Source organism: Crocuta crocuta, unplaced genomic scaffold, assembly GCF_008692635.1.
Source record: "Crocuta crocuta isolate KB4526 unplaced genomic scaffold, BGI_CrCroc_1.0 scaffold59, whole genome shotgun sequence".
In the NCBI taxonomy this organism is placed as follows: Eukaryota; Metazoa; Chordata; class Mammalia; order Carnivora; family Hyaenidae; genus Crocuta; species Crocuta crocuta.
In genome coordinates, this window is record NW_027551578.1 from 4,151,572 (window position 1) to 4,179,394 (window position 27,823).

The 27,823-nt window shown below is 42.2% G+C and overlaps 1 protein-coding gene across 1 annotated transcript in view; it reads right to left on the minus strand.

Moving 5' to 3' along the window:
- PCNX2 (pecanex 2) overlaps positions 1–27,823 on the minus strand; it is a 300,955-nt gene that overhangs the window by 263,196 nt on the left and 9,936 nt on the right. Inside the window, exons 2-4 of the mRNA XM_077751690.1 lie at positions 10,063–10,262; positions 9,114–9,234; positions 8,335–8,371 (exon numbers count right to left, since the gene is read on the minus strand). Coding sequence (XP_077607816.1) covers positions 8,335–8,371; positions 9,114–9,234; positions 10,063–10,262 — 358 coding nt within the window. The remainder of the gene's footprint in view (positions 1–8,334; positions 8,372–9,113; positions 9,235–10,062; positions 10,263–27,823) is intronic.

Below are 27,823 nucleotides of genomic sequence, written 5' to 3' on the forward strand. Positions count from 1 at the left end.
CCAGTGCTCCCCCCAACAGGTGCCCTCCTCAGTGCCCAGCACCCATTTTCCCTTCTCAACCCCTGCCATCAACCTCAGTTTGTTCTCTATATTTAAGAGTCTCTTATGATTTGCCTCCCGCCCTCTCTGTTTGAAACTATTTTTTCCTCTTCCCTTCTGTTAAGTTTCTCAAATTCCACATAGGAGTGAAAACATGGTATCTTGTCTTTTACTGACTGACTCATTTCACTTAGCATAATGCCCTCCAGTTCCATCCACGTTGCTGCAAATGGCAAGTTTTCATTCTTTCTCATTGCCAAGTAGTATTCTGTTGTATAGATAAACCACATCTTCTTGATCCATTTGTCAGTGGATGGGCATTTGGGCTCTTTCCATGTTTTGGCTATTGTTGAGAGAGCTGCTACGAACATTGGAGTACACTTGCCCCTATGCATCAGCACTCCTGTATCCCTTGGGTAAATTCCTAGCAGTGCTATTGATGGATGCTTATTTTTAAAATATCACCTCCATTCTGAAATTGTTCTTAAAATCTCTGCATTTAAAAATAATAATTCAGACTTTTAGATTTTGCTGTTTAGTGACCTTAGGAGGCAGACTGATATGTTTGAAACATGTTTGGGACTTATTGTCAGGAAGCTCCTGGCTCTGCTACTTACTAGCTACGTTATCTTGGGCAAGGTACTTAATCCTTCTAAACCAAGCTCCTCGGGGCACCTGGGTAGCTGAGTCAGTTGAGCATCCAACTTCAGCTCAGGTCATGAACTCGTGGTTTGTGGGTTGGAGCCCCACCTCAGGCTCTGTGCTAACATTCCAGAGCCTGCAGCCTGCTTCGGATTCTGTGTCTCCCTCTCTATGTCCCTCCCTGCCACCACCACCCCCACACACTCTCAAAAATAAATAACCATTAAAAAAAATTTTTTTTAAACCAAGACCCTCCACTGTGCTCTATTGACACTTTGGGCCAGATAAATCTTTGCCGCGGGGGCTGTCCTCTGCATTGTGCGACGGTTAGCACATTCCTGGCCTCTGCCCACTTGATGCCAGCGGCAACTCTGCCCTCAATCATGCCAGTGGAAATTGCCTCCAGACACTGTCAGACATTCCCTGGGGAGGACAGTCCCCCAGTTGAGAGCCATGGCTCTAACCTTCAACCTCTTACCTGCAAAACGGGAATGATTATAGCAACCTCTTGAGGCTGCCGTGAGGATCTGGAAGGATAGTACTAGACCGAAGGCCTGGCACTGGGCTTGCTGAGACCTTGTTCTGCGGACAATAATAACCTCACGCTTCTGATGTGATTCACCGACTTTCACAACATTTCTAAATTGTATCTGCAATACTATGATGGTGACCAAGGGGGCTCTGCCCTCCTAGCTTCCCATATCTGTTAGTGACCCTCCCGTTCCCTAAGCCTCTTAAGCTTGAAACCCTGGGGAAATCCTTTGGTTGCTCTTTCTTGCCAAGTCTTATGGTCAATCAATCAACCAACACCCAGTTTTCCTTCACTGCTATCACGAAGAGTGTTCTCCGGGGGTACAAGGGGCCTATTGTGAGGGTCTGCAAAGCCACAGGAAAACCAGGATAAGCAACCTGTCATTTACTCAAATATTAAAGGGAAAAAATAAATACAACTCTTGAGGTCATATAAGATATTACCTTATTATAGAAACAAATGGTCATGTGATAAAAAAGAATGAAACATTTTAAAACATAATAGTATTTTTCTAATCCTTGCCATAGGCCAATTCGGCCTATGACCTTCAGGTCTCAGGTGGCCTGGAGCAGGTGGAAGTGTACACCCACTCCCCTCCCTCCAAGGACACTTCGGTAGAAAAGACTGAGTCACTACACTGCTGTAGTCAGAAGACCTTCTCTGACTCTAGTACAAACTCTGGGCCTACCTCTCCCACCTGGAATGTTCTTTCTCCTCACCCACTGGAGACCCCATTCAAGACTTGTTTGATATCCCTCCTCCAACATGTAACTTCCCATGATCACCTAAACGAGAAATGAGCTCTCTTCTGAAATCCTTAAGCAGTTAATGTCTGCAGAACTAAACCTTACGCACCATACACTTTTTAACCGGTAGCTTTGTTCATGTAGATTTAAACTACCTTCTTAATGGGGCTGCACAGTGTTGTAGAAAAACAACCATAGTTTATACTCAATGAATCCTCCAAATGACCCAACCTAATATCTTATCCACACTCACGAATGTTGGCTGATGATGATAGCGAAAATTATTTGACTTTGTAGCAACGCTATACAGGTTATCCTAGTCTACAGAGTAGATATCTTTTCATGGAAATAGAAGAACAGAAGGGTCTAGAAACATGTCCAAGTTCACCACTCTACTGATGGATCTACGACTAGAGCCCAGATCCCCTGAGTCCTGACTTGATGCTCCTCTACTCTCTTGCATGGCCTCTCTATGTGTACAGCTTCTTTGCTTGCCATTCAGATCTCAACTTGAAATGGTCTCATCAGAAAGGCTTTCCATGTGCACTGTTGAAAATGAATACAATATCAAGTGCACTGTTGAAAATGAATACAAATATTGCAGGAGAAATCCAAACCACCAAGCAGGGCCTGAGGAATGGGGTCTTGGGCTGGGTCTGTAAAACACATTCATAATGCATTTTTGTTTCGTTGCCTCCCACACCACTCAATTGTGATTGTACAGATTTGTAAGCCAACAGGACCATTTCCTGACATACCAGATGAGAGGAAAGAGCACCCCAGGTTTTAAAGCAAATAAGGATTTAATGCAGACCCTCTGATGGGCACTTGCTTGGCATATTTGAGGAAGAGAAAGGAAGTCGTGAAGCTGGAGTAGATGAAAGCATAGGGAACATGAGACAAAGAGATCAGCAAGGCTGGCAGGGTCCAAAATATAAGCCAAAGCGTGGCATGTGGGTTTTATGCTAAGAATAATGTGAACCCAGCAGAAGTCTTTCTAAGGGGCACATGACCTGATTCAGGTTTTTAAAAATAACCCTGCCTGCTGCATGGGGGACAGACTCGGTGAAACACAATAAAATTGCAAGAGAGCCCAGGGAAGAGGCTATTGCAGTTGATGAATGACAGTGCTTTGGACTAGGGTGGTAGTGGTGGACATGGAGAGAAAGAGATGAATTTGAAATACGTTTTGGAGTCAAACTGACAGGACTTGGTGATGGATGGATGCTAACGGTAGTGAGGGAAAGAGAAACCAAGGAAAACTCATCGGCTTTAAAGCTTTGATAACAGGATTGGCAGGGGGACTGTTTGCTGATAAGGACCAAAGCAGTGGAGATACAGATGTAGAGACATCAACTGAGAGACTGGGTGGTGATCCATTTAATAGGACTATTAGACCCCTGACCCAGGAGGAAAATAGGTGTAGGCAGCTGGATGCCTGGGACAGAAGTCCAGAGAGAGGTCAAAACTGGAGAAACAGATTCCTTTACTTACCATCATTGCACAGATGGTATTTTGACATGAGATCGCCAAGGCTATCTCATATCTAGCCTGGTATCTAGAGAGGAGAAAGGGGCCCAAGACCAAGGGTACTCTAACAGAGGAGGATCGATCAAAGGACACTGAGAAGGAAGTCAATCAGGAAAATGTGCTATTTTGAGAGTCAAGGGAAGAATTGGTCAACCGCAATTGTATTGTATATAAATGAATAAAGCCACACCATGGCCTATAAATGGGTCTTTAGTGAACACATTAGTACATCATACTTCATTGCCTGCTTAACCCTGACAAAAATGACAATAATGAATTTCTTACCCGGAAAATGAAGAAAAATAGTTGGCCTAAAATGACTCCACCAAGACACTGCTTAGCAATGAAATCTAACCCAATACAGTCATTTGTTTTCTATCCTTGACACTTTAATTGTAAAAACATACTATATTTCAAATACACACACACACACACACACACACCAAGAAACAACGGCAAAACTATATGATCATGTCAAGAGATGCAAAAAAAGCTTTTGACAAAAATCCAGTACCCTCTCATGATTAAAAAAACATTAAACAAACAGATTAGAAGAGAATTTCCTCAACCTGATACAGGCTGTTTATGAAACACCCAAAACTAACATCATATATAAAGGTGAAAGGCTGAATGGTCTCCCCATAAGATCAGAAACAAGGCAATGATATCTACTCTCATAACATCAAATAAATATTGTACTGGAAATTGCAGACAGGGCAATTCATCAAGAAAAAGAAATAAAAGGCAACTAGATTAGAAAAAGAAAAGCAAAGGATCTCTACTCACAGATGATATCATTCTATTTACAGATGATCCTAAGGAATCCACTAAAAAACTATTAGAACTAATAAACATTTAAGAAGTTTGTACAATATAAAATCAATGTGCAAGAATCAATTCTATCCCATACACTAGCAATAAACTAGCTAAAATTAAATTAAGAATATAATTTCAGTTACAAGAGCATTTAAAAAATGCTTAGGATACTTAGGAATCAGTGTAACAAGAGTATCAGACTTATACACATACTGAAGACTACAAAACATCATCAAATGAAAGAAGAGCTAAGTAAATGGAAAGACATCCAAGTTCACAGATTGGAAAATGTAATATTGTTAAGATGTCAATTCTCCCCAAATATATCTACAGATTTAATAAAATCCTTATCAATATCCCAGATGCATTATTTGCAGAACTTGATAGTTCACATGGCAATGTAGAAGAACCATGACATCCAAAGGACTCACAATTCCCAGTTTCAAAATGTGTTACACAGCAACTGCAATCAAGGTGGTCTGATAATGCCATAATGATAGCTCAATAGACCAAAAGAATAGAATTGAAAGTCCAACATAAACCCTTATATGTATATGGTCAATTGATTTTTAGCACAGTGCCAGGACAAGTTAATGGGGAGCAAATAGTCTGTTCAATAAATGGTCCTAGGACCACTAATAAACACGTGCAAAATAATTCACTTGGACCCCTACCTCACATCATACACAAAAGTTAATTTAAAACAGATCACAGAGATGATTATAAGAGCTAAAACCATAAAGCTGTTAGAATAAAACATAATAATAAATCTTCATGACCCTGGATTCAGCAATGGTTTCTTATATGTGACACCAAAAGCACAAGCAATGACAACGACAACAAGACAATAAAGTAGACTTCATAAATACTAAAAACTTTTGTGTTTTAAAGGAGCCCAGTAAGAAAGTGACAAGACCACTGACAGACTGGGAGAAAATATTTGCAAAAATATCTGATCAAGGACTTGTTTCTAAAATATATAAAGAATTCTTACAGTTCACTATAAAAAGACAATCTGAATAGAAACGGGGCAAAGAGGGGAGCCTGGGTAGCTCAGTTGGTTAAGCATTCAATTCTTGGTTTTGGCTCAGGTCATGATCTAACGGTTCGTGAGTTTGAGCCCTGCGTCAGGCTCTGTGAAGCCTGCTTGGGATTCTCTCATTCTCTCTCATTCTCTCTCTCTCTCAAAAACAAATAAATAAACATTAAAAACATTTTTTAAAAACTGGGCAAAGGACCTGAATAGACATTTCTCTAATGATAAGGATGGTGACAACATCAATAACACTAGGCATTAGAAAAATAACTAATTTCACATAAGTCAAAGCCACAGTGAGATACCATTCACACCCACTAAAATGGCTATAAATAAACATACAGTGTTTGAAATCACAAGTGCCATGAAAGACATGGGGAAATCGTGACCTTCATGTATTGATGCTGGAAACGTAAAATGATACACCTGTTTTCTAAAACAATCTGGAAGATCCCCAAATGATGAAACACAGAGTAACTACGTGACCCAGTAATGCCACTCTTAGGTATGTATCCAAGAAAATTAAAACACATGGCCACACAAAAACTTGCCCAATGAATGTTCACTGAAGCATTATTTAAAACAACCCCAAGGGTGGCGGGGGGTTGGGGGGGGCACCTGGGTAGCTTAGTTGGTTGAGCATCCGACTTCGGCTCAGATCATGATCTCATGGTTCGTGGGTTCGAGCCTTGCATCGGGCTCTGCGCTGACAGCTAGCTTAGAGCCTGGGGCCTGTTCTCGTATTCTGTGTCTCCCTCTCTCTCTGACCCTCCCCTGCTCATGCTGTCTCTCTCTCTCTCTCTCTGAGAAATAAATAAAACATTAAAAAATTAAAAAAAAATAAAACAGCCCCAAAGAGGAATGACCACAAAGTTCATCAACTGATGAGTGGATAAAGAAAATGTCACATAGCACTTAATGGGATATTACTTAGCAATAAAAAGAAACGAAGCACGGATATAAAGTTATGACACAGACAGCCTTGGAAACATTATGCTAAGTGAAAGGAGCCAGTCACAAGAGTCCACATTGTATGAAATGTCCAGAGTGGGCAGATTCATAGAGACAGGAAGTACATTAGTGGTTGCCTGGTCCTGGAGAACACAGGGAGATTGAGGAGTGTGGCTAAGCAGGGCAGGGGTTCTTTTCAAGGTAAGCAAAATATTCTAAAATTAATTGTGATGATGGACATACAACTCTGAGTATACTAAAAGCCATTAAATTACATACTTTGAATGAGTGAATGTCATGGCATCTGAATTATATCTCAATAGACTTGTTAAAAAATCAAACAACGCGGGGCGCCTGGGTGGCTTAGTCGGTTAAGCGTCCGACTTTCGCTTAGGTCATGATCTCGCCATTCGTGGGTTCGAGCCCCGCGTCGGGCTCTGTGCTGACTGCCAGCTCAGAGCCTGGAGCCTGTTTCAGTCTGTGACTCCCTCTCTCTCTGACCCTCCCCTGCTCACGCTGTCTCTCTCTCTCTCCTAGAAATAAATAAAAAATAAAAAATAAAAAAAATCAAACAACGCTACTGCACCTTTTTTTAAAAAATATTTTTATTTATTTCTAGGAGAGAGAGAGAGACAGCGTGAGCAGGGGAGGGTCAGAGAGAGAGGGAGTCACAGACTGAAACAGGCTCCAGGCTCTGAGCTGGCAGTCAGCACAGAGCCCGACGCGGGGCTCAAACCCACGAACCACAAGATCAACACCTAAGCGGAAGTCGGACACTTAACCTAGGTGCCCCGCTACTGTACCTTTTAACAACGAAAAGAATCAGATACTAGGAAAGTGTATTATGAGATTGGTCTCGGAAAAAGTTGAGATTGCTTTAGTGCAGTGCTGTTGAAAACACATTGGATTTAGCAAGCAGGTGTGGATCTAAACATCACCTGTGTATCTTACTTGTTATGACTCAAAATTTCATTCATGATACATACAAGGTCTCTACTCCAATTCCTACTACCAGGAAGGCAGGAAGTAATTGTTTCAGTTAGAATGGTGAAGTTAAAAAGGGCCTAAATGGACACTGAAATGATGTAAAGTAATGATGTTAATAGCAACAGTAAGCTTGATCTGGAATAAGTAGCCTAATATGATAAAAAGTGTGTGTGTGTGTGTGTGTGTGCGCGCGCGCGCACGCGTGCGCGCATGTGTCTGTGTGTGTAAATGGACAAAATAACACTGTCATGAAACTCTGCAAATAAACATTTGAAACATAAGTAAGGCTCCCTTCATTTCAGTAGTAGTGGTGTAGTAAAAAGAATTTGGGAAATCCCTTACATATTATTCTCATGGAATTTAGCTGAGTGATGAAAAAAGAAACTCATTTCAGGGTTTCAGACCCGCTAATTTCAGCTGTTTTACTGACGATAAAATTTTATGCTGCTTTCAAAATTTAAATAAAGCATAAATTTCTCTTTGTAGTAGTACTACAAAAAATAGGATTGCAGAGAAAGGAAGGAGTTAATTCAGGCCTCCAAAAGGTCTTTTCTGAGTTTTCTGAAGACAATCAGAGGATAAGAAAATGAGGTCTTTGTAAAAACGTAAAAGAAAGATCTGGGGGCTTAAAAGAAACTTCCCAGAAACACAATGTGTAACTTGAAGGAAATGCAGTCCACGGAATGCTATGTAACTTCCTCTGTCATTTTTCGATGCAAGTATTACAATAAAAAGCTTGAAAGTCAATGGTGAATTGATCCTGTTTTATATCTGTGGTTGTTCTGAGCCACATGAAATAAACAAACTGGAGAAAGTACAATGACACATGATCGATAAAATATTACAATTTAGACGTGGACGTGATGTACAAATTCTGATGAGAAATAATGAAAATTAAGAGCGAAAGAAATGAAGTTGAACTAGCACTACGCCTTCTTAGGTACAGTTCATATTTTGAATTAGCTCACTGGCATTCTGTTTTACAAAAATGCTTTTCCACTTCCCCGAAGCTCATGCTGTGATGAAATATTAAATGGCGGTAATGAACACTCTACCTTTGAGATCTTCCACTGTTTCCTGTGCCGGCAACTCCTGAACAAACAGAAGAACAAAAATCAATACACGACTCGGCTCGACGCCCGTCTCCGGCAGTCAGCGGACCCGGAGCAGCGGTTACTGTCCTCCCAAATGGCGTGTGGGGAGGAGACGACACAGTGTCCGCTCTGCCCAAGCTTCTAATAAAATGAGGAGCAGAAGCAAATACGAATTACAGGGAAGTGCAGACACCCAGCAAGACCACCGTACTGTGATAAACGGGCATCTGACCATTAAGAATGTGAAAAAGAGAGAGAATAAAGGGCTCCTATTTACCACCGCGGATAGAGCCCAATAAAGTTCATCTGGAGCAAAGGGGATTTATTGACTTCCCAAGAGACAGGCGTGATTTAATGTGGAGATGTGGAGTGGGGCAGATGATTCTAGAAGGAGACACTGCATATGTGGTGATATAGATGAATGACAGACAGGAGCGTTAGGAGAGGGAGGTCAAGGTCTGCCAATAGGTTCTTCTGGCCAGAGCAGCAGAGCCAGCCGGTGGGGCGGCCGGCAGAGGCGGCCAATGGCTGTGTTTCCAGCACAAGACCGGGTGTTTATCTCATGGTCCCAGGGCTCCCCGGGGGTCATTTCCACACTCTGAGATGCGGTAAGCCACAGCACGGGGGAAGCATTGACAACTAGAATTGTACTGAACGTGCAATACCCCTGCACGTTCCCACCCAGGCAGGATCGACACTATGCAACGACAACGGCGTGCAACAGAAAAACACACACTGACCAGTGGCCCAGATGAGTGCTGAGAGGATAGGCTCCGCCCTCTGGAGCTGCAGCGCAGGGGAGGCGTGGAGAGGTTCCCGTGAGGCTCTTCCTTTTTGCCATTGTTAATCTGCCTGTTATTGCTAATCCATGCGAGAAACACAAGAGTGGTGATGTCATCAAACAGAACTATGACGTGGTATTAGTCCCCAAACAATTCCTATCCTAGATTCCATTTTGAAATCATCACCGGATACAAATTTTGTTTTTAAGGGAGAATAAAAAATATTACTTAAAAATAAGACATGCTCTCCTGAGGAATTATCAGAAATAAGGGCGAGGGACGCCTGGGTGGCTCACCAGGTTCAGCGTCTGACTTCGGCTCAGGGCATGATCTCACACTCCGTGAGTTTGAGCCCTCTGTCAGGCTCTGTGCTGACAGCTCAAAGCCTGCAGCCTGCTTCAGATTCTGTGTCTCCCTCTCTCTCTGACCCTCCCCTGCAAGCACTCTGTCCCTCTCTCAAAAATAAAAGAAAAACATTTTTAAAAAAAATTTTTAAAGAAATAAGGGCAAGAACAATGACAATGACACTCAAGAATCACTTTGAATATTTCAGTTGTATGCAATGTATGACTTCTAGATTAACAAACACCAAAGTCCTTTTTGAAAATACTCTGGCATGCACTAAGCATTTAAATGACAAGATAAAAGTGCTGAAGTAAAATACTTTGCTCTCTTAAGCCTAATGCAAATGAATTGAGGAGCAGGGCATAAGGTCATGTTAATAGTTCAACCGTCTTGATTATCAATATCAATTTTAGGCTTAAGTGTATGGTTCAACAGAAAAAAAATATATAGATATCTGTCTGCCTATTCTGGTGTGTTTTCATAAAAACTAATGGATGGAAAACACTTCTAACCAATACTAACACATTTAAATTATGAATTGATACATTAATAGAAATGTTACCTTTGATTTTTGTGATTAGTGATGTGTTCCTTGTTGGCCTCTTTGTTTGGCTTTTCTTTCTTTCCGGAGGGCCTCTGCTGAATTACTTCTCCTTTATCAAACATGAGGTGTAGGCGATAACTGACCAATTTGATTATTGTGAAGAATATAGTCACTGAACTACAGTAAAAAAATACAGTGATGGCATTTGGAGGAAAAGCCTAGAGAAGAGAAAAGAAAGGAAAAATGTATTCATTTATAGGATTATCTTTTGTTTTCGATCTGAAAGCACTGTTCAACTACTTATTAAACATAAACTGGGCAAGATTTCAAATTTTATTCATTTTATTAGGAGAAAGAGCTGCTCTCTGTTTACCTTAAAAAAAATCATTCTTGTTTCTCAGGTGCTGGTACTAGTTGCATTAATGACCAACATTTCATGCAGGTAGGAACCCCACAGAACAAAAGGTGTATTATAGTGAGACTTTCCATGCTCTACTAGTCATTTTCCATGGCCTGATCTGATCTGACTTCTACACATATGCTCATAGCAAAGGCCAGAGAAAGGCCTTTGAGATGCTCTTTCATTTAACAAAGAAAAAAGCCGTGTTGAGAACAGAAGAAAGAAGGAAGGAGAAAGATTAATATAATGTCCTTTTCCTTCCTTCTTTCCTTCCTTCTTTCTTTCCTACCTTCCTTCCTTCCCTGTTCTCATGTTGGGTTAACATCATCAGACCATGGATTTCCCTAGCAGTGTGATCCAGGCAAGGAGTACAAAAGAAGTAAGAGGGGTATTTACATCAGTGTAAAAGGATCTGGGCCTGGAGATCATGGTGAAGATCAGTGCAATTCTGTCCAATCCCCCTCAAGAAACAGAAAGAATCACTGGGATCCACACAGCCTGTAGGATCCCCCACATACCTCCCTAGTTCTCTCCCAGGACCATAGGCCATTGCAGGTTCTCTAGTCCTTGCTAAACTAGGTTCTTATCTTTGAAGATGGAACTAGATCCCAGAGTATCTCAAAGGGGCTACCAAGGACAGCCTCAATAAACAGCAAGACCTTTTTATCCTTGCTGAAGGATCTCAAGAAATCCAGTGATGAGTGCAGCCTCTCCTCCGACCTGGAACTGGCTGGGCCTATAGACAACATGGCCCAGCCCCAGGCTGCTCCAAGCAGCCCCTGAGTAACCCCCCATGGTCCCATGAGAGTCCATCCATCACCTAGGTAAGGCCATTTCGAAGACAGCATAGCCAACAAAAAGAATAAAGGAAGAAGAAAACTATCACTAGCAAAGAAAGCTAAAGTAAAGAATTTTCACCATCACTGACTTGTTTTTATCCATGGGAGGAAAATTCCACAAATAAATATAAATTAATAAATATGTGAAGATTGAAAGAAAAAAAGATAGATAGATAGATAGATAGATAGATAGATAGATAGATAGATAGATAGATAGACAGATAAGAGAGAAGGTCAGGTTCCCCACCCAGAAGCAGACAAGTTTCACGTTTACACATATATCTCCTGATGAGAAGCTGTGAAGAACCTCAAGCAATAGAGAGAGAAATTTGAAAAGAGAGAGAGTGATAGGGGCCACGAATGGTCCTCAGCACTTTTTTATAACTCGTCTCTATATTTCAGGTCTAAACAATTTAGGCTGAAGCTAGACAGTGAGTTTAAAGAAACTGATAAAGGAAGAGTAAAACCCAGCAAATGTCCTGAGAACAGATTAGCATACTATCATATACAAATTATATTCAAATTTGTTTAAATTATAAGATAACTGGGGCTTCACAGTACTCTGATTAGTAAGGGGGCACAGAGAGAATTCATGCTCACTAACTCTCCCACGTGGTCCTCTGCATTCCCCAGCCTCCCTTGCAGTCAAGCTAGAGCCATGTGACTACTTTTGGCCAGTGGACTACAAGAAGTGGCAGGTGTCATTTCTAAGCCTAGACAATTATGAGCGAGGTGCCCCCCTCATCCCACTCTTCTCTTTAGTTGGCAATCTCTGATTCCGTGTTTTCTAGATGGTCCATGTGCAAGATGACAGAGCTCCCTTCAACGTGGGTATCTGGGTGACTCTGGAACAAGGCCCTAGATAGACATGTACTAGAAGTGAGAACTAACCCTTTGAGTCACTAGACCACTGAGATTTGAGGGGTTGCCTGCTGTGGCAGCTAACACTAGGAACCTAATGCTGGGGGCTCCATTTCCATGAGAAAGCTTCCATTCAAATTATATTAGAAACAAATGGTGGGAGAGGGGGACCATCAGGCATTGAGAAGGGAATGCTTACAATGGTGAGAGAGAAAAGATTACATATGGATACTGGGAAAATTCATTTGGAAAAAAATGACTTGCCATTAGATAAGAAGACGTATCACATGGGACACCAGGGTAGCTCAGTCAGTTAAGTGTCTGACTTCAGCTCAGGTCATGATCTCATGGTTCGTGGGTTCAAGTCCTGTGTCAGGCTCTGTGCTGACAGCTCAGAGCCTGGAGCCTGCTTCGGATTCTGTGTCTCCCTCTCTCTCTCTCTCTCTCTCTCTCTCTCTCTCTCTCTCTCTCTCTGTCCCACCCCCAATTGTGCTCTGTCTCTATCTCTCAAAAATGAATAAATGTTAAATTAAAAAAAAAGAAGAAGACGTATTACTTTTCAGTTGACCTCCATAAATATGGACTGTAGCATTGGCTTGGCAGTGCTGAAATTAAGAGAAGGCAAGAAATTACAGTGAGGTTTAGTATCCAGTTTGCAACCCAGGTGAGAAAAGGCCCCTGTCTCACCCTCTATGAAGGACCACTGGCACTTGGTCACATCCCCAAAAACCCCATAGACCTCACCGGGCTGTAGTGAAAGACCTATATTTTACTGAAAATCTCTAGGGAGAGAGAAAAGGTTTTACAATATGCTACAGATGGCACATTCTTCCTTCCAAAATACCCTACTCTCCTTTAAAACCTCTTTCTTCAGTAGACCCTGCACACAGAATCTAGAATTCTCCCAAATATCCCTTTTTTTAAAATGCCATCTAATTACACTCTGCTGGGGCTCCTCCATTTCTACATTCCCAGGGACATCACTGAAAATTACTTTCAAGGACATTTTACTGCTGACATCATTATGCTCAATCAACAGAAGATCCCCAACTCCTAGGATTTTCTGTCCTTATAAGTATGGATGCAAGGAGAGGAGGAGGGCTTAGGAAGAGATGTGTCATGGATGATCAGTTTTAATTGGCTTTTAAGGGGTGCCTGGTGGCTCAGTCGGTTAAGCGTCCGACTTCAGCTCAGGTCATGATCTCATGGTTTATGGGTTCAAGCCCTGCCTCAGGCTCTGTGCTGACAGCTCAGAGCCTGGAACCTGCTTCAAATTCTGTGACTCTCTCTCTCTGTCCCTCTCCTGCTCACATGCTTTCTCTTTCTCTCTCTCTCTCTCTCTCTAAAAAATAAATAAACATTAAAAAAATTAACTGGCTTTTAATTTTTATCAGATTTCCCCCACCTCCTCTCATATTAGGTATATTCAGATTTTGAATAGAGGTTTACTTGTTCTAGGGGAAACCATAATTTTTTTGCTTTGTTTCCATGAACTTATCATTTTAACACATTCTAATTAACAACAGGAGGCAATATTTTTCAAAATGATATCCCTGACCAAAGAAAAGCTGCACGTTACTAACACATTATTAAGATAATTAGTAGTATAATAACTCATTTGACCAAACCGTTTCTGACAAAATTTCATGAAAAACAACATGCTGTTAGCAACTAAGCAATCACAAATGTAGTCATGTGTGCTGCTCATAAAACTGGATTTCTTGGAATATGGCATCATCTAGAAGTGTCCGTCTGTGTGAACACCCAGGCCATTTGCAGCTCCTTCAGATGGAAGCCACCTCTGTTCCTTCAGGTTCATAGCTCAGCCTCTCTCACAGGGTGTACCCACCCTTTTTTAAAATTTTATTTTATTGTGGCAAAATATATATAATATAAAATTTACCATCTTAACCACTTTTAAGTGTACAGTTCAGTGGCATTAAGTACATCACATTGTTGTACAACTATCACCACCATCCATCTCTGGGATTTCTCCATCTTTCCAAACCGAAAGTTTATACCTGTTAAATAGTAATTCCCCATTTCTCCCTCCCCCAGGCCTGGCAACCAACTTTCTATTTTTGTCTCTATGAATTTGACTCTTCTAGGTACCTCATCCTTGGAACCACACAGTATTTATCCTTTTGCGACTGGATTATTTCCCTTAGCGTAATGTCCTCAGTTCAGCCATGTTGTACTATGGGTCAGAATGTCTTCCCTTTGTAAGGCTGAATAATACTGCATTATCGTTCCTCACACATTTTGTTTATCTATTCATCTTTTGATAGACACTTGGGTTCTTTACCCTTCCGTTGTGAATAGTGCTGTTCTAAACATGAGTGTGCAAATATTTCTTCAAGACCCTGCTTTCAATCCCTTTAGACATATACCAGAAGTGGAATTGCTGGATTTTATAGCAATTCTATGTTCGATTTTGGTAGGAACCTCCCTCCATGCTGTTGTCCATAGCAGCTGTGTCATTTTATACCACTCTGGTTTTTAACTTTAGGTTCATGGTTTATTGCTTTCCATTTCTTGAGTAGCCTGGAGAGATCAATAATCTGGCTGAGTGAGGACTAGCTATAAACCATGCTGGTGTCCAGGGAGAATAAGCCACTTCTGAGGGTTTCAGTGTACAGACATAAAGAAGGACCCTCTTGGGGGCTCAGCCTTTTTTATGTATATTTTATAAGGACTCCTCCTCGATCTACTTTCACAAACTAATTTTGAAGAAGGCTTCTGGAAATAATTTTATTTTCATCTGAAACATGAAGAAGCTGAAGCATAAATGGGTCATACTTCCAAGTTGACCAGTACATATACCTCTTGTCACCTGGAAGGTACTTACCTAGCTACTTCCATGACCTGACAGAGAACCAAGGACTCAGACAGAAAAAATTGTTTTTGTTTTGTTTTTTTTTTAATAGTTTATTGTCAAATTAGTTTCCACATAACACTCAGTGCTCATCCCCACAAGTGTCCTCCTCCATGCCCATCCCCCCCTCCCCCCACATCCATCAGTCCTCAGTTTTTGTCAGCATTCAAGTGAGCAAATCAGAGAACTCTAGATGCTGGCGAGGATGTGGAGAAACGGGCACCCTCCTACACTGTTGGTGGGAATGTAAACTGGTACAGCCCATCTGTTTTTGTTTTTTTTTTTAATGTTTTCTTTATTTCTGAGAGAGAGAGAGAAAGAGAGAGAGAGAGACAATGTGAGCAGGGGAGGGTCAGAGAGAGAGGGAGACACAGAATCTGAAGCAGGTTCCAGGCTCTGAGCTGGCTGTCAGCAACAGAGCCCAATGTGGGGCTCGAACCCATGAACCGTGAGATCATGACCTGAGCCGAAGTCAGACGTTTAACCGACTGAGCCACCCAGGTGCCCCATACAGAAAAAAATGTTTAAATGTCTCCTGGGCAGTGAAAACACGTCACTATTAGAGAGAAACTCCTTTCCACTCCTATGGTTTCCAGGAGAGGAAACACAGTTGACCTCTCTGTGCTGCTAATTCCTTCCTCAGTGATTTCTGAGCAGTATTTGGGGGAACAGGAACTGGACGTGACATCCCTCTGTCCCAGGACCCAGCCCTGACCAAGCAGGTGTGTGGTGGGGTGGCTTCTCTCCATATTGCAAGGTCCCAGCATCAGTACCAAGTCAGAGAGGCCCAACGCTTTCCAGCCACTCCTGGCAGCAAGGGGAGGCTCCATAACTCTGTGGCTCCCAATTAGGAAGTCCAGCTACCTGCAGATACAACACATTTTCAAATAATAGCTTCGTTTGTAATAAAGGTGATACCTGAACTCCATCTACTTGACTCTTTGTCTCCCTCAAGTGGCTCAGGAAAAAGGAGGTGTTATTTGTTGGGCCACCAAGTCTATGCATAAAGGTTATGACCTTGACTGGAGCATGGGTTGGAAGCTTTGTGCTCTTACTCTAAGCATATTTATGTGGCATATAATAAGGCTAACAAATTTGGTCTCCCAACCCATAACAGAAATTAGAAGGCAGAATAGAAGAAGAAGAAGAAGAAGAAGAAGAAGAAGAAGAAGAAGGAGAAGGAGAAGGAGAAGGAGAAGGAGAAGGAGAAGGAGGAAGAGGAGGGGCAGGAGGAGGCAGAGGGGGGAGGGAGGAGGAGGGAGGGGAAGGGAATAGAAGTAACCACAGTAATGTAACAAGACATAACAAATAACAGCATAGTGTTGGAAAAGTATTTTTTAAAAACTATGAAACGAATGTCACTTGTATGGTCATTTTTTGAGACACAAACATGACTCAGTCATCTCTGGGGACATCACTACAGAAACATAATAAGATATCCAGGAGTACAAAGAAAATGTTCAACGATATTCAATATACTATCAGAGAAGGCAGAGGAATGTAAAACTATCAATGTAGTTAATGAGTTTTCCTGCTTTGAGGTTAAGCTTCAAGTAATTTAGAAAATGTTTTTGCTCAGCATACGTGGCCCCACGAATAAGGCGTTTATCTCCCAACCATAACATTCACATTGGTTTTTGCCATTTATGGATCATCAAGCTCTCCTCGACGGACACTTGTGTGTCCAGCGTCTTCCCTCTGGCTGCAAGGGACTGCCCAGTGTGGGTATTCACACTGTCCAGGGCAGACACGGGTTTCGGAATCCCCTCGTTCATGTTTCTGGAAGCCTAACCAGTGCTCAACTATTAGAAGATCCTAGGTTATTCCCAAAAGACAGGGTGCAGACTGAGTTGTCTTATCTGCTTTAGAGATCAGAGAGATCCCGTCTTGTTCATCCGTTTTGTCAAATTGGAAGAGCTTTGTCTATCGGCCATCCATTCCTCATTCAGTCATTCATTCAGTACACAAATGCAGAGTACTGGGCTGAGGCATTAGTTCCAATGACTACAATGACTCCAAGGAGGTAGGACTTTGGGGTCCTCTCTAAGGAAACCATACTCCCTTGGAGAAGAAAATCAGGCCACAAGATGGAGAAGTACAATCATTTCTCTGCATTTAAATATGTGAAGGGATTTACAGGGTTTCACCTCCTGAATCACTGTTCTTTACCTATTTTGTGAATTCCCAATATGAAAAAACAACAGGGGCGCCTGGGTGGCTTAGTCGGTTAAGTGTCCGACTTTCGCTTAGGTCATGATCTCGTGGTTCGTGGGTTCGAGCCCCGCGTCGGGCTCTGTGCTGACTGCCAGCTCAGAGCCTGGAGCCTGTTTCAGTCTGTGACTCCCTCTCTCTCTGACCCTCCCCTGTTCACACTGTCTCTCTCTCTCTCTCCTAGAAATTAAAAAAAAAAAAAAAAGAAAAAACAACAAAAACCCCATTTAATACTTTCTCAGAAAAACCGGGAACCCTGGATTTTGCACAGAAACTGGAAGGACCTCAGCAGTCCCGTGGATCCCCGGCCTGTGATCGAGAAGGCCGGAGGCAGAAGTGTGAGAACGGCAAGCGGGCATGTAGAACTCCTGACTGAACAGGGAGGGAGCCCAACGTGCGGTGGCCTCAGAAGTAGGCCGGCCTTGGGAATATTTTTAAACGATGAGGTGAGTGGAGTTGAGACATCTGACTGGTTCTCCAAAGACAGCCTTACTCATGTCTCTATGAACGAAACACGTTCCCTTGGGCCTGCTACGTGACTGCTTTCGGGTCTGCTGTTCTGTCGCTCGGATCAGCTCTGATTTCTTTGAGCTCCAAGGCCTCTTTCTTTGTGTGCAGCTCTCCTAGGAGCAATGCTGGAGAGAGAACTGGAGAATGTTTGGGTTGTCAAGGCCGTGCTACAAGGAATGATAAGACAGAAAAACAGCCAAAGGTTGAGTAGGTAGATCTGAGGCAGTGCGTGAAAATGAGAATCTGTGTGGGCTCTGAAAACCATTTAGAAAGCTGGCACCTGTAATTTCCTAATCCTCAGTCTGTCTCCTCTTCTCTTAAAGAATATTCATGGTGGACAGCTTAATCAATGAATGCCTAGTACAGTCAAGAAATCTAGATGCGTGCTGTCCTTTCCACTTCAGATGGTCACGGTAAGAGGTAACATTTCATTTACATGTTTAACGTACACTGACCTAAACAGGATGAACCAATCAGTAAACTCATTGAAGGCAAAGTGATGTCAATTTCGATACAATAATAAGCTCAAGCGGGAGTCTGTACTGAGTGTGAGTGTCACTGAATATCAGTGTCATATGTTTCCTAACAGGAAGAAATGTGTGATTTTGAATTTAAAATGAGAATTTAGGGTGCCTGGGTGGTTCAGCCGGTTAAGCGTCCAATTCTTGATTTTGGTTCAGGTCCTGATCTCACAGTTTGTGGGACTGGGCACTGCGTCAGGCTCTGTGATGTCAGCGTGGATTGGGATTCTCTCTCCCCCTTCCTCTCTGCTCCTTTTCCACTGCTGCAAATGCACTCTCTCTCTCTCTCAGAAGAAATAAGTAAACATTTAAAAATAAAATAAGAATAATGTGAATGTTTACAAGATAGAAACTATAACTGATCAATTCTATATATTTGATACATAAATCCAAACTTGCACATTCATTTTCCATTAAGCAATTTTAGCTCTGAGTTCTTAAGTGTCCTCAAAACCCAAATGATAGAGAAAATGTTTACTGTCATGAAATTTCAAGAGTGTTTCTGTTAACATTTAAATTTAATGAATCAGAATATTGCATTTCTTAATTCTTAAGCAATATTCTTCAAAATCAACTATATGAAAAGATTACAATCGGTAATACTGCTGTGAGACAAAAAGGAATTGAATTGATAAACTTTTTCTCTACACACCATGCCTCACACACAAGCAGAGGCTGCAATGTTCTCTAAGTCAAGGAAGGAGGGTGCTCACAGCTTACGGTGAGAGGCGGAGCTACAGGGGCTCCTTGTCCCTCTCAAAGTCTGCCTGCAGATTCTGTAATACCTTCCCTTGCTCCGCCTGCTTTCTGGCACGCGAGGAAGAAACTGGGCGTGATATGTCTCAGGATCCTTCTTTCCTTCTACCCAATGGCAGGCATCTTTAGTTGGAGTCTTCCACACGCCATAGCTTCCAAGGACAGCCTAGTGGGTTTCTGCCGCTTCCTCTTCAGTGGTCCTTTTCAATAGAATTTAAGTTCTACTGGCATTTGAAGGCCAGCAATTTCTCATTGCACAGTATGTTCGGCATGTCTGGCCCCCACTCTTTAAATGCTACTGTGACATTTAATTGAAATGCCGTGATAAAGTCATTGAGATGCACCTCAAAATGCTCCTTGCAAAAACGGACAATGCTTCTTGGGGGCAGGTATCTCTCCCAGTCTAGAAGAATTGGACCTACTTATCATATAAGGACTAGACAATTGTCATACTGCAGTGAAGGCCACTAGAGTCATGGACATCACCCACTGATATTATATAATGATCTACCTCCTTCTTTTAGCCTAGAGTTTCTCAACCCCAGTGCTATTGACACCGTGGGCTGAGTAATTCCCTGTCGTGGAAGCTGCCCTGTGCACTGTAGGAAGGAGAGGCACCCCTGACCTCTAGACACTAGGTGCCAGTAGCAAACCCTCCAGTGTGAAAACCAAAATTGTCTCCAGACATTGCCAAACATCCCAGGAGGGGCTGCAGACCTGATCTCCTAAAAACCACCACGCAGCCCCATAAATGTATATGTGTTTACCTCACACCAAACACAGAGATAGAAAACATCGTCCCTATACTCAATGGAGTTCAAAGTCGAGATAGATGAGGAGACAGTTACAGGGTGGAGCGCCAAGTGCTGTAATTCCAGCCCATTGAAGCACACCCTGCCTGAGAGGTGGGGGTGAGGAGCTGAGGAGATGTTTCAGGGCAAGCAGCTCTCTGTGGGAACTGGGAAGGAAACTGAGGAAGGGCAGGCACAAGGCACCTCCCATGAAAGCCCAGAGCCTTCCAGGGAGAGACACATGGCACACCCCATTGGGGGCACACAACAGGATGGCGGGAAGCGCCTCACACACCACAGGCTTAGGAACTCGGTCTGCTGCTCCACAGCTGAAGGCTGTGTCGGCGTGGAGGGGAAAAGCTGGTGTCTGCATTTCCACAAGACCATCGGTGTGCACGGCAGGCTTGGACAGAGAGGTGAGATGGGCCACGAGGAGGCCGGAAGGGGGCTGACCTACTTCAGGACCATCGTAGAGCTTAACAAAACCATTCGTGTGGATGCCCGCTGTACCTCATAAACTGATTTTCCACAAAATCCCCTCAAAACACTGTAAAGTATGATATAAAGTATAACCGATGGGCCCTGCTCTCCTCCATCAGCATCAGAAACTCCAAAGACCCCTTTCAAAGAAACACCAGAGACGGCCAGCATCAATGGCAGGATTGTTGCCAGGGAATGACTACCGGGAAGGAGCTACCATATGGTAAGTTGCCACTTTTTTTTTTAAGTTATTATTTATGGAAAACAGTATGGCAGTCCCTCCGAAAATTAAAAATAGAATAAGCATATGATCCAGCAATTCTATTTCAACCCCAAAGAAGTGAAAGCAAGGTCTCAAGGAGACATGTGTGCATCCACGTTCCCAGCAGCATTATCCACAATAGCAAGAGGCAGAAGGAACCCACGTGCCTGTGGAAAGATGAATAAACAAAATGTGGCACATCAATACAGTGAAATACTATTCCACCTTGAAGATGGAAGGAAAGTTCGATACGTGCTGCAACCCAGAAGAATCTAGTGGACCTTATGCTAAGGAAAATAAGCAACCACACACACACACAAGTACTGTGTGAGTATGCTTACATGACACAAGAATCAAATTCATAGAAAGGGAAAAGAACATGGTGCTTACCTGGCACTCAAGAGAGGGGGAGCCTGAGCGTTGTTGTTCAATGAATACAGAGTTTCAGTTTTGCGAGATGAAAACTGCTCTGAAGAGTGATTGCACAACCACCATGAACATACTTAACCCCACTGAAACCCCAACTCTCAAAAATGATTATGATGGTAAAGATTTTAAGTTTTGTGCGTTTCACCCCAACTTTTAAAAGTAATTATTATTTTATAGCAGTTGAGATTACTCATGGCATTTTCCACCCGGGAAATAGGAACACATTAGCTCCCTCTGCCGGAAAACAGAGGCTTAGCAGGACCAGTCCCTCAGAATGCTCGCTGATTCTTCCAGATCTCCTCAAGACCAAACTGCATCCACTCAGGTGCCTGCTGCCCAGAGTAAGCTACAGCTCAAAGTCCCGCAGAGCTGGCTGGACCAGAGAAGCGATGAAGCTGCCTACCGATTATTCACTTAGCTTCACACAAGTATGCACTGAAGACATGCACTGTGCGAGTGCTGCACTTGACGCCAGGGACGGAGCTGTGAACAAAACATGCAAACGTCTGTCTGTCTTCAAGGAGCTTCTGTTCTAACACAGACTAATGACAACTAGTTACAAAACTAATTAATTTATTTATTTTTGGCCAAAAAGGGGACCTAATATAGCCTGGAGTGGCAGGGAATAATCTTGTATGAAACTGGCATTTCACTTGAGCCCTGAAGAATGAACTAGAGGTACCTTGCAGAGGTGAGCAGGGAGATAGCAGGTCATGGCAACAGGTGCAAAAGCTACAAAGCAGCCTCAGAGGTGTGAAGAAGCCAGCGCATCTGGTGGCCCTGGGGAGGGGCGGGCGGGGAAAGGATTGAGATGAATGTGGAAATATGGAAAGAGCCGGGGAACGCTGCTTGCTGCAGGGCCCCTTCAGACCTGCCTCATCCCTGCTGGGAGGCCCCTGGGGGCTGTCGTGCTCAGCCCCCTCCTGTACTCCCAGCTTCCCTTCCCAATCTCCATTTTTATCATATCACTGCCCCGTGCAGCTCTTTCCAACACTTCGTAAATTCATTCCAAACCTTTTCACATCAGGGCCCTCTTGAGCCTGTGGGTTCTCCATCACTGCATAACAAGGGTGTGGTGTGGGGTCCTCCACCAAAGGTAAAACCCCAAACTGACCTGGCCTCAAAAAGTAAATTGTCTCGGCGGTAAGATGAGATGATCACACCCGGGTGGTGTACAAATAATACAGAATGGCACTCAGCTTAACAGCTCGCTCAAATAAACTGTCCTACCTGAGCATGAGGCTGTTTGGTTAGAGAAGGTGGAGAAATCACAGAGAATGGGAGCTGCTGTCAGGAGGCCTCACAGGGAAGCTGGGCTCCACCCATGATGCCAGAAATAGATCACACAGGTCACAGAGCGGGACTCTAGGGAAGGGTGGGTACCAGGCACATGCCATTAGCACAGATGCAACAGGCAAAGCCATCAGAGTAGCTTGACTCTCAAGGGAAAGAGAAGACAGTGCAATGCAGAGACAGACTAACAAGAAGGCCCATGCCACAGAAGGGAAAAATGAAGCAAACCAGAAAACACTGAGAAGCAATGAATGACAAATGTAGGATGAGGAAAGCCAGAATGCACCTTTCTCTGCAACATCACTGGTTATGTTTACCATTCTTTATCGATCAGTTGATGAATGAATGGTTTAGCATACACCGTGTGTTAAGCACTACGATTTCCAAATCATTTCCGAATTATTTGCCAGTCATAGAAAGTTACCTCACGTTTATGGACTCTCCTTTCCGATAGTTATAAACTCCTTGACTGCAAGGGATGAGTCCACTCTGTGCACATCCTGCACTGCCTGACCCACAGTCAGCATGTGCCCTTTCTCGGCAGTTATGTCAGGCCCTGGTCTCCCTCATTCTCAAGGTTCCTAAACAATGGCAAGGACAAACTGTGCTTTCCTCGGGAGCTGACAAAGCCAAGTGCGGGGAGAAGTCACAAGAAGTAGCTGACTCATGGCAAGGTGTTGGGGCTTCCACCCTGGGCTGCTTGATGAGTTATTCCTGAGATGACAAGTATGGGAAGTGTGGAGGGAGAAAGGGTCCCGTGGCACCTCAAGGAGACCAGCACCTCAACAGGCAGTTTGCTAATGATGGGAAGGGGCATATGGGCCCCCATCTCATGAGTCAGCAAGGAAAGGTCTTCAAGAATTGTGCCTGGCAGTGGGAATACAGGGTGCACTTCTGTGAGAGGGAGTGGAGATTTCTAAGAAGTAAAGGTTTTCTGACAACCAAGAAGTAGCATGATGAGTAGGCATTCATCTCTTCTTTGGCATCAGCTCTGCTTCTCCGGTCCTTTGCAGCCGGGCACACGAAAGCCCTCCACTCTGTTCCATTCTAGAGCCAAGCACAGTCCACTTACAGGTATGGGAGCAAGTCTTGCTAACACAGCAGCTACTTCAGGTATTTAAGATGAGCCCTTTCGGCATCCAACATAGCTTCCGTATTCCAGCATTAACGTCTGGTCCTCCTATACGTTGCATCCTACTCCTGAATGCATATCAATATATTGTGGTCTATCTCATGGGTGCTGAAGTTGGCCCATCTCTGACCAGCACCTACAAGTTTGCCCCCATATGCTTTTAACAAAACTAGCATTCTTCAATAGCTTCTTTGACTTTAGACTCCTCTTCTACATTTTCTGGCCCAGACCTGGGATGTATTGTTTCTCCGAAGAGCCCTTGTTCCTTTTAGAAGGAAATGGGAGTTAGAGACCAGACTGTGAATGTGAGATTTGCACATCCTTCTTGGGTTATCATTGTTTCTCGGTGTTTTAATAGAGCTAAAAAATATGTATTTTTTAAGAAAAACATAGGGGCACTTGGGTGGTTCAGTTGGTTGAGCGTCCGACTTCAACTCAGGTCATGATCTCACAGTTTGTGGGTTTGAGCCCCGCGTAGGGCTCTGTGCTGATGGCCCAGAGCCTGGAGCTGCTTCGAATTCTGTGTGTGTCTCTCTCTGCCCCTTCCCTGCTCATGCTTTGTCACTGTTTCTCAAAAATAAATAAACATTAAAAAAATTGTTTTAAGGAAAAAAATAAATCATGACTTCAGATGGGTATTTACAATTCATCTGAAAGATTACAAGGTTCTATGTAACTTTTGTATTTGGTTTATATGTTTTCTCTGATTGCCAAAATCTTGAGCTCTAAAATAGTAACATAATCTCTTATTTTCTTTACCCATATAATTATAAAATTTCAAAATAATGATATAACATTTTATTGAGGGCAATAAGATAACTAAATTCAATTTAAGATTTCTTTGTGGTTCCTTTACCTCTAGGCTATACCCCAAGATGCCTAGAAGCTCTGTTTAAAGTCCTTAGAAATATTTTTTAGTATGCTATCGAACTATGAAACAAGTTCATTACTTATTTCCAGTTCTTTGCCTTCTCCCATTCTTTACTTCTCTCTATATTTTTATTACTTTTTAAAAACTTACCCTTTCATTGTGTCTTCTTGAAATGTAAACAACTGGATATATGCTTTAGTTTTCTCTCCTCCTTTTTCGTCTATACATAGATTCTGCTTTTTTCCCATAACAGTAGGTCCTCAAGATTATTCTTTTGGCAGCCTACTTCCTCATCCACTTATTTATAAGCGCACGGCACTCTGCTATGTGGATGACCATTATTCCATCAACCGGTTCCATATCAATGGATATTTCTAGTCTTTTGCTGTAACAAATAGTGCTTCAGTGACTCACTTGGTCCATACATGCCTCCAAATTTTTGAGAATGGCTACTTATTTCAAGTACATTAGGTGTTATCTTTTAAATCTCTGCTACCTAGATATGCCAAAGTCACATTATTTTAATATGCACTTCTTAGATTCTTAATAATATAATCATTCACATGTTTATTGCATATATGTGTGGATGCATGTATATTTCTCTGTGTCAGCTTTCTATTTATGTCACTTGTCAAGGAGTTTATATTTTTAAATTTATTCTAACTTAGTCATAAGAGCCATGTAAAGATGATAAGCTCTATGAGGACAGGAGCCAGGTCTGACTTGTTCTCCATTATATTCTCAACACCCAGCCTGGTATCCAGCAAATACTCAAAAATATCAGCAAATAAATGAACATTTATGATAGTAATATATGTTTATATGTTTTAAATTTTTCTCAGTTTCACAATTTTGCAACTTGGGGAAGTTACTTAGCCTTTGTAAATCTCTGTTTCTTCTGTGAAATGGGAATCATAGTTCCTAATAGGATTGTCAACTTTTATTGGTACATTTTCTGAAATGTAACAAGCACTCAAATGTTAGTGTCAATTATCATTGCCATCACCATCATCCTCATCTATGTATCGTTTATCAAACCATGACATAAACGTTCAGATTCGGTGTTTTGAGATGGAGCAAAGGGCAACAGAACAAATGTTTTATCCTTTGCATCGATAGGAGTGTTCATAATAATACATAGTAAGAACAAATAATTAGGAAATAAGCCAAGACAGTTGTTTCCTTGGAAAAATATCTGTGTTAGGGACTGCTCAGGGATATTTCTTATATTCAGGTGTTTTTATTCTTCCCTGATTATTTAGTATCTAGTTGTAGTCTTAAAAGGAAAAAGATGTTCTCAAAAGATGAGGAAGACCAATAGCAAAGTGGCACTGGTTCTCTTGATTCTCTTTTGAGATGGTAAAGCTTTGGAGGATGAAATTAAAACATACACATGATCCAATATAAAAAAATTACTCAGGTCACTCACAGTCCAAAGCTTCTATATTTGCTTTCTATACTTGAGATCGCTCAATATCAATAAATGAGGTAAAATCATTTTCATTTGATCCGATGGTCTGTTTAAAGTGCAAGTAACCCATGATGCAGAAAAAGTTTGTAATTATTACACAAATGCCACAAAAAATACATAATTGCCACATAAATAATAAAAGAAAAGTTATCTCGGAAACAACAGCAATTTGAACTCTAAGGAAATCCAATACAAAGAGTGACACCTCGGTTTTCAAACTCCATTTTTAATGATCTGGAACCCGGCCACAACACTGCGGTGAGTTTATTGAGCTGGGCCTGGCTGCAAACTGCAAAAGCACTACCAAAACTGTGTCTTTTCTTACCAAGTTGGATTCCATTAGGGGAAAGAGCAGTCTGATCCTCCCCTGTGCATGATGCACCACACCAGGGACCACGGGAAATTCAAATCACATCCACGCCCTCAAGATTCCTGCAAAGTTGGTGGGGGGATAAGCCTCTCCTGAATCCAAACCTGTCTCCAGATATTGTGCCACTTCTCTGCTCCTTGGGTGGAAGAGCCATTTTTACCAGCTGTCTCCATTCCTTCACCTCCCAGGGCCTCTTAAACCCACAGCAATCTGCCTTCGATGCTCCAGCACTCAACTGGAAATGGTCTTGTCAGTGTCCCTAAAGGGAAACATTTAACGCAAGATGCCACGCTCTCCAGCCTGTTCCTTGCCTCACTCATACTACTGCTTTGCCTTATGTCCGTGTGTAGAGCTCCTTGGACCTCGCCTTCTGATACGTAATAAGCACTCAACTGTTAGTGTCACTTATCATCACCATCACCGTCAGCATCCTCTATGCATCATCCACCAAGACCACGGAATAATAAATTCAGATATGGTGTTTTGTGAAGAAGCAAAGAACAACAAAGCAAATGTTTTCATTGCCTGCATAGACAGGTAAAGATTTAGAGATCAATTCTTTGCTCTGTCTACACATTCTCTCTTGGAGTTCTCACTCAGTCCCTTGACAGTGAATATAATCTCTGCAGGGAGGATTTTCAAACTCTTATCTCTAGCCACTATTGATCCCTTAAACTCCCCACACCCACCTCCAGCTATCAATTCAACATCTCTGCTTTTAACATCTGAAAGGAAACTCCAAATTCACATGTCTGAGCCTACATATGTGGTTTCCCAGCCCTTTCCACCACCTGTACTCTCCTACCTTTCCCGTCTTGGCCAAAGGTACCTCATACACCTGGGCTCAACCTAGATAACCAGGTGCCATGCTTGACTCCTCCCTCATCCTCACTCCTCCACCCCCCAAACCAGCTTATCACTAAATCTTATCAAAATACATTCACATTTTTCCATCTTAATGCCACCACCCTCTCTTGGCCCAGACTACTAAAAGAGCCTCAGAACTTCCCTTTCCATTCCTGCCCTTTCTCTAATGCACTTCCCACTCAGCAGCCACAGAAAAATTTTAATAAACGAAAACAACGTATCTTTTACATGTGTTTTCTGAATGATGTCAACGTTTTATACTTCCAAAAATTATTAATTCAACAAAGATAAAGGGAAAAAACTAGAATTATGTACCCACAGATGGACCAAAACATATATTGAACTAACGGCATAACCACAAAAACAAATAAAAAAATAAAAACAAAGAATGAATGCTATACAAATATTGAACCATTATGTTGTACACCTAAAACTAATATAATTTTAAACCTCAATTAAAACAATTTTTTCAAAGAATTAATCCAAGTAACTTTAGAACACAATACTTACAGCACACCATTAGTGTATTCTTTAAAAAATAATAATAAAAACTAAAAGCAACCTTGAACTTTACTAAAAGATTTGTTTGGGTGGTGGTATAGGAGTAGTACTTCCTGTGTATATTTCAAGACTGAAAAAATTATATTTTTGGCAACCAGAATTCTCCTTGTGGGAAAAAGTAGATACAAATATGGAAGGAGTAAGGAGTTAGAATCCTTTGATTTGGGTCAAATTAAAGGTTTCAGAATAAACTCTCAATAGATGGATGGACAGATAGATGGACGGATGGATGGATGGATGGATGGATGGACACAGAGACATAAATAAGCTCTCCCAGCT